The sequence below is a fragment of the Lynx rufus genome, unplaced genomic scaffold (genome assembly GCF_022079265.1).
Source record: "Lynx rufus isolate CCGP_SWC_20201006 ecotype Redwood Valley unplaced genomic scaffold, mLynRuf1.p SCAF_3, whole genome shotgun sequence".
Classification (NCBI taxonomy): domain Eukaryota; kingdom Metazoa; phylum Chordata; class Mammalia; order Carnivora; family Felidae; genus Lynx; species Lynx rufus.
Window position 1 is genome coordinate 118,279,251 of NW_025814845.1, and position 12,748 is coordinate 118,291,998.

At 37.5% G+C, this 12,748-nt stretch overlaps 1 protein-coding gene across 3 annotated transcripts in view; it reads right to left on the reverse strand.

Moving 5' to 3' along the window:
- Positions 1-12,748, reverse strand: part of INPP4B (inositol polyphosphate-4-phosphatase type II B) — a 763,493-nt gene that overhangs the window by 53,185 nt on the left and 697,560 nt on the right. For all 3 annotated transcript variants that reach the window (XM_047091642.1, XM_047091644.1, XM_047091643.1), the window contains one exon: positions 511-623. In XM_047091642.1, coding sequence (XP_046947598.1) covers positions 511-623 — 113 coding nt within the window. The remainder of the gene's footprint in view (positions 1-510; positions 624-12,748) is intronic.

Below are 12,748 nucleotides of genomic sequence, written 5' to 3' on the forward strand. Positions count from 1 at the left end.
ATAGCTCATTACCCCAAGAGCAATCCATCAGTAATAAATTCTATGCTAATATCTAAATTAACAAACCCATTTACAAGCTCATTAATTGAACAATATGTCCAGGAGCCTTACTGAGCCTTTCAGTCAGAGATCTGATAACCGCATTCTGTTGAAACCATATGTCTCTAGAGTAGCACTTCAAAATCCTGATTGATATGGGTGATTGACATTGCAACGTGTAATATGAAGAAAATCACAGAGACTTCACTCTCACCTCTAAGTGTCAAACATCCAGGATGTACAAGAAAAGCCAATAAGTAAAATTCTTTCTCATTGAGTGCATCTTCTTCCATCTCTTGTTCTAGTATATTAATAGAACTACCAACAGCCTTGAAAATGCCTAATCCCCTTGATGATGGAGGATGACATCCGGTAACCCAAAGTGCAGAGGTTGAACCTACATAGCAGATACTCGATGATGCTTACTGGTCAGCACAGTAACGGAATAAGATCTGGCTGGAGAGTGCTTACCGTTGCAGCCAGCCACATGATTTCTACATTCTTTCTTTTTTTGGCTTGGATATTTTGATGGAGATTTTCTAGTAATCCTTTTAAATCATTTTGTTCTTGAAAATGTGAAATATCTGGGGAAAAAAAAAAGGAGAAAATAAGGGCGATAGTATTAAGCTGCCCATGGAGATGTGCTCAATGTAAGAGCAAATAGAACTTCCATGACAACAAATAACATTCGGAGCAGAAAGCATCTGAGAATAATCATATTTATTAATCCCTCCAGCTTTATTCTTTTCTTAAAATATGCCTCAGTTTCCTCCATTGCCTCTTCTGTGCTACTGTGGTAATGTCAATTTTCATATACTATAATTTTACTAATAAGGGAAACATTTTTTGATGATGGTTGCTGCCTCACTTCAACTAAAGCATGATTTGGATGAGACATGAGGTAGAATTTTATACTTTATTATCTTATAGTCACTTTTTGCTACTAAGTACTCTGAAACAAGAGGATATGTTACACTGAACACCTCAGGGGTGGGAGAAATCTGAAAGTTCCAAAAAAAAAAAAAACCCATGAAGTCAGTTTCCATAGCAAGATTCCTTAACCTCAGCACTATTAACATTTTGGACTGGATAGTATTTCATTGTGGGGAATGGGTTTATGTTCTGGCATGTAGGATGTTAAGCAGCATCCCTGACCTCTACCATTTAGAAACCAATAGTAACCTTCCTGTGGCAATTAAAAATGTCTCCAAATGTTCCTTGAGGGCAAAATCTATCCTGGTTGGGAGCAACTGCTATTAAGGAGCACAGGTATGTCATGGAAAGAGGAACAACATGAGAGGTGATAGTTAATTATATGAGATAATTAGGTAGGGAACAGGAAATGACTGATTGCTCACATCTCTACATGCTAATAACTAGAGTGTAGGTAATAAATGGCACACATTTTATATTAAAACCTAAGGCAATGTACATCATGACACAAATGTCCCTGAGACTTGGTGAGATGGGGTTCGAGATCAGAATATAGAGATGGAAACAAAAAAGCTTTCCAGGAGAGTTGTTGGATTAATGCTGTACAGTATGAAAATGTGTTCTATTATTGAATCCACAAACTGAGGGATGAAGAATTCCTGAGAATTTTAATAGAGGCTAAAAACAGAACAAACTCCATAAGCACAAAATGCACTGTGCTTAGGCTCTCCAGTAACAGTGAAGAAAAAATTAAAATATTCCTGAATCAGATCTCCCTTTCTCCCTCTCTTTTATATACACATACACACATACATGCACACGTGTGCACACAAACACACATATACACACACGTACACATACATACACACACGTATACACATGAACACACACATGACACAAATAAGCTGTAATCATAATGAGACTTCGTGCTTTCCAAAACTGTACCAGATGTTTCGTTTTATCAAAATAATACATCTGAGTAGTTCTTGACTTCAGCTCCAGAGAGTAGAGCAAGTATCCTAATGAACTATACTAGTGATCTATATCTACCAAAGAGTGAAAGTGGTTTATAAAATAAAAATATCCATTAAAAACAATTATATATTATCTCGAATTTCATGACCACAGAAGAGGGTAAGGTCAAGTACAATCGAGATGCATACCCTATGTTAGGGAGGTGAGATTTAAAATATTCATATAAAATATATGCATGCTTCCACTGTATTAGTTTCTAAATGGAAAAACTATCAGAAGTCAAACACTTACTATGTAACTATAGATGGTTCTCTTAAGAAAGACAAGGTCTGACTAAAAGTATCACATTACTAGGTAGGAGACTCTCTGATATACAGAAATTTTAACAGGATGCAGGCCAAGGATAAAGGGAAGGAGAATAATGCAGAATCCTTAAAGAGAGTTACAAAAACAGCTCAAGACTACAGCTGACCAAAGAACAAAAGGACAATAATGCTGCTTTTTAATTGATACTGATAGCATACAAGGAACAAGAAGTCAGGTCTGCCATTGATGCCCTTAATGAATTAAAATTATAAGTAGCCATTTAAAAACATGTAAAGATATATCATTAACAGATAAAGTGTCCTTGACATTGTTGAAAGGAAAAATTGGTCAGATCAACGCATGAATTTATTCATATAACACTGTATGTGTATGCATGTGTGTGTGTGCTTATGTCTCTCTATACATTCATGAAGGCAGAGCGAGACATCGGTTTTGATGTTAACAGTGGTCTTTGTTAGGTTGTAGGATTTAGGGTGATTTTTCAACTGCCTTCCCATGTCATTTGAGACATTTAAAATGAACACGTACTGTTTCTAAAGAATAAAGTTATTTTAAGAGAAAGGGAGAACACAGTATAGGCATAAGAAAAAGAAAGAACCCAAATTCTTAAGATACAAAGAGTTGACCTCAAAATCTTCACAGTTTAGTAGGGTGAGATGGATTTTAAACCATTATTAGCCGCAGTGAAATGTACTGTGGGCTATGACATTAAGTCAGTAAAAATAATAATAGAAAAAAAATAATAGAGACCCAAGGGAAGGAGTGCCTCATTCCATAAAGAATACTTGGGTATGGAAGAATTTTTAGCAAAAGTAAGGCCTTGTGGTTACGGAAAGCATTTGAGTGTGGAGAAATGATACAGCACTGTCAAAGCAGGGAATTTGTAGTTCACCAGGACCTTGCAGGGCATGGTCCCAGAAGCAAAAATTATGAAGGGTCTTTTCTGTTATGCCTGGAAATTTGGGCTTCATCTTAAAAAACAGGAGCAATTAGGGTATTCTAAATAGGGACATAACCATATCTGGCAGGTCCCTAAAATAGTTTCTGAAGTCACGTGATATAAATGGCTTTCGAACATTTTTGAAAGGAATACAGAATAAGAATTTTACCTTACACAAACACACACACCCTTCTGTAACAAGAAAATTATGACATAATATTTACCCTTAGTGCAAACACTGTTCCCTGAATATGTTCTCTTCTATTCCATGTGATTATTATTATTACTCTTATTGTCCCAACCCTTGAAACTGATAAAACAACCTGGAGTCAACATAAACAAATTGCAAATTACTGACTTAGGGCAACCCCATATCCAAGATGGTAAGTGACTTTCACAAGGTTCCTCGTCAGAGGAAGTAAAAAAATCCTAGTCTCCAAATTCCAATGCCGACAATTTCCCCCATATCTGTGCTAATGTCTTCACAATTAGCTGGCAGTTCCAGTATCAACACAATGAACCAGCTTCTTCAGAATTCTGAGAATCCAGAGTAAATATAGTGATTTTTCAAAATAATTCCATTTCATTGTTGACATGAAGATTTTTTAATCAGTTATATAAAATAGACTATAAGGATCCTAAATATAAGTCAAATAAATGGCCATCCTTAGCCTATTTCTACCCCATAAAGAGAGCACTTTAAGACAGACATGATGTCCCATGGAAATCTCAACCCTTCTCCCCAGGGCATGCTTTTCAGAAGGAAATCATTCTGATGTTCTTAAAATTTTCAGGCCACTCTTTCTATTTCTATAATGATAAAGCTGGCTTTATTCAGAGCACATCTCTACCAATTCAATACTTTGTTTGCTGCCAGTTTTTTCTCAACCTGACCAAAATCCTGCAGGTCACAGAAATTCAGGTCTGGTTCTGGAAAGAAGTATCATTGGTAATGACTAGACTGTGGATTAATAAGTGAGATTTTAAGATAAAATGAGAAATGTTGATAAATCAACTTAAAATCCCGGTATACATGGAATGTGGATTAGTTTAAACTTAGAATAAATCTCTTCAAATGTAAATATCGCAAGTCTTGCTTTTTGCTACTCACTCCTGCATTACTCTAGCACATAATTTAAACAGGATAATTAAATCTCCATACTTATCTCCGTAAGAGTATTCTTTTTTCAAATAGGGTTCAAGAAAAAAATCAGGTGAAAGGTACAAGAACGTTCACTGCATTATTGTTTATAATATTCAACAACAGAAAAAAAAAACACCTAAGTATTTACAAAGAGAATGGATAAATTGTTATATATTCATGAAATGTAACATTATACAATGGGTAAAATCAATAAACATGCTATATTATATATGTACATATCAGCATGAATATAGAGTAAAAACTATGTTGAGCAAAACAATAAAAATTATGGGACACATCCAAAATGGTAGCAATAATGTAAAGTTAAATATGTAAAACTACCAGATTTTTTATGGATAATATATATGCAGTAAAAGTGTGTATGAGAATGTAAAATGCCAAATTCAGGGTACTTCTTTTCTCAGAGAAGGGAAGGTGAGGGATTAAAACTGGAAGGTGTGGAAAGGGAGCTTTAATTCTATCTGTAAGTTGTTTCTTAAAAAAAAAAAGAAGAAAGAAAATTCTGAGGCTGAGTGATGGGTTCCCTAGTGTTTGTTATCTTATGATGTATTCTTTTTTTGTTTGTTTGAAACTTTCGTAATTTTTTTTTTAAAGAAAGCATGGAACCAAGCTTCCCAGAAAGTGATTTCTAATGCCAACTCCGTCCCTGATCTGACATGTGGTCTTAGGTGAGTTGCTTAACCCTCTGTCCTTATTTTCTCTACTGCAAAATGAGGACAATAACCCTGTCATGCTTCATCGACTTGAAGTGGAAAACAATTAATAAAAGTCTTGGCAGAAGCGGCTACATTGTTAGATTCTGTGTCAACCCTGAAAAACAGAGAAAGACATTAGTAGCTCTTAGGAAAGCATCCACAGTCTCAGATAGGAAGCCTACTTTCTCAGAAAAAGTCAGAATTTATCCAAAGTAGGAAATACTCTTTCAACACATAGAGGTGCACACAAAGATCAGAATCAGAAACACTCACAACCCCCGTGACTGTTCTCTTACCACTCTTTCATGGAACATAAGAGCCAAAAACAGAGTCACTTTTTATACCAATATCTTCCTTATGACATTGACCTGAATCAAAGATGGGGTGCTGACAAGCAAGCAGGAATGTGACTGTAAACTTTCACCTGATTGAGCTGTGATGTTAATGAGGCCAAGGCAATAGCTTCATCACCTCACAGTCAAATGACTTTATGTTGCCAGAGTGTTCCAAGATGAAATGGAAATTAAAGCTCAATTCCCAGCACCACACCTACTTCCCACTTCATAGCTGGCACAAAATTTAAATGGGATCAATCATACTTCCACTCTGATGTCAATTTATATAATCCCATCCACCTTGAAATCAGGATCAGTTCAGAGATGGGCATTTGAAACTAAGCCAACAAGAACTTGACTGTGACCACAGCAATCATTTCATGGGTATGTGGGTGACCTCTCCTGCCCCAGCTGAGTGAAGCTGAGGACTCAAATGTGGAAGGAGGAGTAAAAGTCCTCTTTATCTGTTTGGTTGAGTATGAGTTGAGCATGGGGATAATTGGTCATGCCAGCCATCATTTAAGATGGACCAGATGTAGGATAAAGTCTACACTAAGAGTGGTTAAGTGATGAATTAGCATGGAAAGTGTCTTTTCAATACTGCTAAGCCATTGAAGCAACCTTCCCTTGGAGGGTTGCGTGCTTGACCTTTGGAATTTTCAGTTTTGTTCATAAATTTTCTTTATTGTTCAAGCCAATTTGAGTCAGGGTTTCTGTCACTTGCAATCAAAAACATTCTAAGGTAAAATACGTGGCTATATAATACAGGCATTTTTAACATTGACCAGCCATATTGCAAACGTGTATTGTTGCTTTAGAGATGAGAAAATGACAAGTAAATTAGAATGTCTCTCAAAAGCAGCACATCAATCACCTCTACAGTGATGGTTTTAAGACAAGGCTCTACATTCTTTGACACTCCTTCTATTGAGAGATGGAGTTTATGTACTTTCCCTTGGAATGCTGGTGGGCTTGTCACTGTCTTTACTAACAGAGTATGGCACAAGTGACGCTATGTCACTTTGGAGTTAGGCCATAAATGCCAATGCAGCTCTTGTCTAATTCTCTTGTCAGATTTGCTGTCTGTGTTCCCTATCTTGAGGTGCTCCCTATAAGAGCCCAGGCACTATGCTGGGAGAAGCCCAATCACATGGAGGCTCCTATTTAGGTTCTCCAGTCAACAGTTTCACCCAAGTCCAGCCCTTAGGTTATCGTGGCCCAGGTGTCAGAATGCAAGTGCAGAAGCTTGCAAGTGCAGAAGCTTGCAGAACACTCCAGTTCCCAATCAGTTAAGTGACACCCTGACACCGCACCCCTCCCGCCCCCACCAATCTTTCCAGCTGAGGTCCCAGATATCATGGGGTGCAGATAAACCATCTTTACTTCCTCTGTCTGAGTACCTTCCTCTGTCTGATGCTTACAGAATCTGTGAGCATAAATAAAATGCTTCTGATTTTATATCAGTAAACTTGGAATAATTTGTCACCTGGTAATAAATAACCAGAACATCTACAAAGGGAAAAAAATTGTAAGAGTCTGTATCTTTAAGTATTGAAAATAAACATATAGGGACACTTGGGTGGCTCAGTCTGTTAAGCTTCTGACTCTTGACTTCTGCTCAGGTCACGATATCATGGTTCATGAGATAGAGCCCGTGTTGGGCTCTGCACTGATAACATGTAGCCTGCTTGGGATTCTCACTCACCCTTTCTCTCTTTGTCCCTCCCCTGCACACTCTCTCTCTGTCTCTTAAAAGTAAATAAACTGAAAAAAATGAACATATAAAGAACAACACTTTCATAGTCTACCCTGGTTAGTACTATATCCTGTGATATCAAATCTTCTCTACAATTAATTCTGAAATAATTATAGTTAAATTAACTACAGTTAATAGTTAACTATAGTTAAACTAGCAAGCGAACAAATGCAATTAGGTGAAAGCCATTGAGATGTCTTAAAATTGGAAATTACGTTCTTTTGGATGCTGTAAAATCTTGAAAATATTTAAAAAAAAGCCCCAGTGAAACTGGCTCTATTTAAATTGTATTTCCAACTTAACAATTTATGAAAAAGGCAATATAAGAAATCAAATATCAAACTCCCCACCTGAACAGAGCTGAATAATATTTTTGACCTATACACTTTCATTGTTTCCTTTTAAATGAATTTCAAGGTTGCATCACCCATAGTAAATGAAAGACAACTTTAAAAGTAATTGTGTTAAAAATTCTTCAGGATTTTCCTTGCTCACTGTCATACATTGAAGGCCATGGGACTTGGTGTGCAGGGAGGAGAGTAGAATTATAACATATTAATTTTTTTTCCTATTTTTGTTTTTGTTAAGAAAACACTCATGATTTGATTTCTGAATCTCCAAATAGTTTCAAGTCATTACAAAGGGTTGGGGGGGAGATAGTTCGCAGGTAGATGACTCTCAAAAGCCTAAATGCCTCAGATACTTGAGATAGTTTTATGCACAGACAGAAGAAAATTTGAGTATGGAAAGGAGGTTGACGCGGATTCCCCAGCTGAGTCTTCTTGTGAGCCCAGTTGCACTGCCTGCATTCTAGTGAGTGTTCACTGCCTTAGCAGTGAAGGCAGTTGATGGCTGCCTTTCCTTTTTCCCAAGGCAATTCCCAAGTCCCTGCATTTTACTTTGACAAGAATAGCAAGAAAGGTCCTGTTGAGAGCATACATTACACACAAAATGTCTGAAAACCAAAGCAAGTATAGACTTCTTAAAGCTTAGGACAGAAAGGAAAGCAGCTTCTGAGATATTTCCAGTACCCCACCTCCCTACCATGTAAGAGCCAGGCTGCCAGTGAAATATGTCAAGGCCACATGGCAGCATAGAGGGGCAGATGCATAATGAGGCCATCTCCAAAAAAAGAACAGTTCAGCACTTCCATGCTCCACTTTCTGATAACATGGAAGGAAATGACTCCCAAATTGCTAGAATGATAGCCGAAACAAAGCAGGAGAAGACAGTTGAGAAGACAGGGCTTTTTCCCAATAGCCAAGGTCTCTGCGTTACTTCTTTAGGCTCCTGGAGGCAAGTAAGAATGAGATCTTTAATATTTCATACTATATGGAATAAAATAAAGAACTCCTGAGGTATTAAAAAAGGTACAGATGAGGTAAAATAGAGGAAGAAGATTACAGAAACAAAGCTGCCTTGGGAGGCTCCAACATGAAAAGGAAAGAGGTAATAAAAACACAAGGTAGACATTTCATTCCATTCCTATAGCTCCTTTTTTGGCTTGAAGTGAGCTATAGTTTTATAACCTAGGCTTCTCATATATTTATAGTTTATTGATAGCAACAAAATATATTAAACTAACCATGTCACCAGACTTATCTTTTCTGATCCCTTGATAAAGATAATTTTATCTTTGAGTGTTGAGTTTCTCCTCCTTCTCTGACTTCAAAGATGAGTCTGAGTTTTGTTTTGCAGAACTGGAAGCATGAGGAAGTTAGGATGCAAGAAAAGGTAGACCAGAAGGAAACAAAAGACTTCGCACTTGTGGCTGAGAAAAACAACACAGTAAGCAGTGAATGTTTGAGAGAGTGACATGCTCAATAGAGTGAATTAGAAACTTGGACAAAAGGACTTCAAAAGAATCATCATAAAGTTGCTAGTTGTCTGCTCTTTGATGTTTAATTAAAAGTTGGGACTAAATTTTATTTACCTTTAATTATTGGGCTCTTTATTAGGTGTCATACTATGCTGAAACTGGAGTCCTAGGAGATTCATGTTAAATTAGGTGATATTTATTTCCAAAGGGGAAAGTGAATCCTAAGATTTTTAATATCCACCTTACTCCTCACTGTGGGGCCAATAAACTTATCCTAATGGTGATTATTTCAGGATCTCATCCCTATCACAGTATTTCACAAAGAGATATATGCTTTTTTAAAAAGATTATCAGACAAGCAGTGATTATAAGAAAACAATTCGTTAAGGTTAATATAGATAGGTATTTATATTTGAATAAATATACACAAGACAGAGGAAAAGAGACTACCGAATGGGGAAAAGAGGCAGGTTGCTTCAAACTATAGGAAGAGCTTTATAATCAATTTTAACTGGATCAATAAGTTGACTTGTTAGTACAAAGGAGACATATAACTCTCGTGAGAAACTCAAAGTGCATACAGTCATGATCTTATCCCTCACTGTAACATTCATAAGTGCAGTGTGACATCTTCTTAGCACAGACACTGACACTGGAAATATTAACTCCCTTTCTCTGGTGAGATAATGGTAGAATGTACTTTGATGTATTGGCATATACATATTGATTATTCTCATTTAGTCGATAACGAAATGGAGGCATTCAAAACATCAAGTGATTCACCTAAGTGAGCTTTCAATTGAATTCATATCTTTTGACTTCATGCCATTTTATGTAGACTTACTAGGCTGGTTTACTGGGAGTCTAGCTAATCTTCGATGAGTGGTAAAATTTGGAGTGCAAGACTCAGTCTACTTACTCTACCGACAAGGAAGCCCCTGTGAGAGGGAAAGAATGTAGACAGATGTAAAGTTGACTGATATACTAATCTTAGACTTTTCCTATACAAATTAGAGCAGAAGAGGGCTAACCAAAAAACTGATGCGTCTAAATTGCGAGGAGCCTGAAGTAACGTAGAAGATGCAGAGATCAATGCTGAGATAAACAGGGGGGCGGCCATCTGTATGGGCATCTGTGAGTGTGCATGTCTACCTCTGTTATTTGCAGTACTGTTTACATTTGTTGCTTCAGTCTAGTGCACAAGTTATTGGACACCAGAAGTCTATGTCTGTGGTTTTACCTGCACATAGAAAATTAAAACTGAATACTGTTTTATATCACTTTTCCTTTCAAAAAGCCACAGAAGTGCTTCTAGAGACATATCAGGTAAAAAAAAAATCCCTTAATCTTTATTAATATCAGAGAAAATTAAAAGCCTGAAGAGGTAAGTACATGAGAGTTTCTTCTTCAATGAGCTGAAAATAAAGGTGCTGCTGGATATATGCAAATGTTTTCTAAATCTGCAGTTTTAAATTGAAATGATCAGAAGAACTACAGCAATGGGAGAGCAGCAGTACAAAAGTGAAAAGAACACTTAACTGGGAAACAGGAAATATGGAACTTAGTCCCTGTTCACCCACTAGCTAGGTGTGTGAACTTAACAAAATCATCTTGGATCCCAAGCCCCTTATAGCATTTCTTAAAATATGTCCTGAGGGGCACACATTTGGCAAGATGCTTGTGAGTATTACATATATATTTGCTATATATCAAATTCTTTAAAACATTCATAAATGACCTCATCTATTTCATTAATTCATTCATTCAACAAATAGTTATGGAGTATGAGCTATAGGCCAGATAATGTTTTTGGTAGTTGGGATATAAAGTCAAAATATAGTCAAGGATACTTGTCCCCAAGGAGCTTACATTCTGAGGAGATACAGCCAAACAAAGTAAATGATGTATTATACACTAGATGATGGTAGGTGTTATGGAGAAGGGGACTAGGGCATGGGAGATTGCAATTGAAACAATTTTTTTTAATATATATATATTTTTAATTTATTTTTGAGAGACAGAGTGGGAGTGTGAGAGGGGCAGAGAGAGAATGTGACACAGAATCCAAAGTAGGCTCCAGGCTCTGAGCTGTCAGTGCAGAGCCCATCATGGGGCTCGAACTTGGCCTCTTAACCTACTGAGCCACCCAGGTGCCCCGGGAGATAGCAATTTTAAAGAGGGCAGTCAATGGCATGTAGGTGGCTCAGTAGGTTAAGTGTCTGACTTCAGCTCAGGTCATGATCTCACAGTTTGTGAGTTCGAGCCCCCTGTGGGGCTCCAGCACAGAGCCTGGAGCCTGGTTTGGATTCTGTGTCTCCTTCTCTCTCTGCTCCTCCCTCAGTTGTGCTCTGTCTCTCTCTGTCTCTTAAAAAATAAGGAAATGTAAATAAGAATTTTTTTAAAAAATAAAGAGGGCAGTCAAGGGTGTTGTATGTAAGTGATGAGTTGCTGAAGTCTTACTTCTGAAACCAATATTGCGCTGTATGCTAACTAATTAAAATTTAAAAGGAAATAAATAAAGACGGTAGTTAAGAAAGGCCTCACTAAGAAAGTGACATTTGGGGAAAGACTTAAAGGGACGAGTGAAGGATCCATATAAAGGGAGAGAATTTAAGGCAGAGAATTTAAGGCAAGAAAAAGTCCCAAGAAACAGCAAGAAGTCAGTGTGGGGCAGAGTAGAGCAAGGGAGGGAGAGAGGTAGGAAAGGAAAGTCAGCAGATTTGCTGCCAGATAACAAGGAACCTTCGAGACCACCGTAAAAATTTAGGTTTTTAGTCGGCTGAAAAAGTAGGGGCTATCAGAAGAGTTGGAGGAGAGACGTGATTTCATTTTCATGTTTAAAAGATCACTTTGGCTGCAGTGATAGAAACTGAGTGAGGCTGAGAGAGGAAACAAAAGACCAGAGGGAGCTTATTGCCATAATATGAGAGTGAGAATAATAAGGACTTGCACAGAATGGTAACAATATAGGTGGAGGGAGCTGGTGGCAGACACTTGGGAAATAGAGCCAGTGAAATTTTCTGATGGACTGAAAGTGGGGTGTGAGAAAAAGAGAAGAGTCAAATGTGACTTCAATGTTTTTTTCCCAAAGCAACAAATAAGCTAGAATTCATTAAAAACTAAGATGGAGATAGATGATTGTAGGAAAAGTAAGTTTTTTTTTTAAGTTTATTTATTTTGAGAGAGACAGAGACAGCATGAGCAGGGAAGGGGTAGAGAGAGGGAGAGAGAGAGTAGGAAAAGTAAGTTTTTTTTTTTTAATTCTTAAATTATTTTTTAATGTTTTTCTTTAAATTTATTTTTGAGAAAGAGAGAGACAGAGAATGAGTGGAGGAGGGGCAGAGAGAGAGGGAGATACAGAATCCGAAGCAGGCTCCAGGCTCTGAGCTGTCAGCACAGAGCCCAACACGGGGTTTGAACTTGTGAACCATGAGATCATGACCTGAGCTGAAGTCGGACACTTAACCGAGTCACCAGGTGCCCCGGAAAAGTAAGTTTTTAAGGGCATATCAGGAACAAAGTTTGAGGTGATGAGCAGGACATATGAGTTCCAGGAAGAGAGATGGGCTGGTGATGTAGGAACAGAGGTTGATAATTAATAGATGGTATTTAAAGCAATGAGACTGTGTTCAACAAGAGCAAAGACATCTGTAGACTAAATCCTGGGACCCTCCGACATTTGGAGGTCAGAAAGTTAATGAGGAATCAGTAATGGCAGTGGAAAAGTAGCCAGAGAGTAGAGGCAATCACAGAAAAGTGTGGTG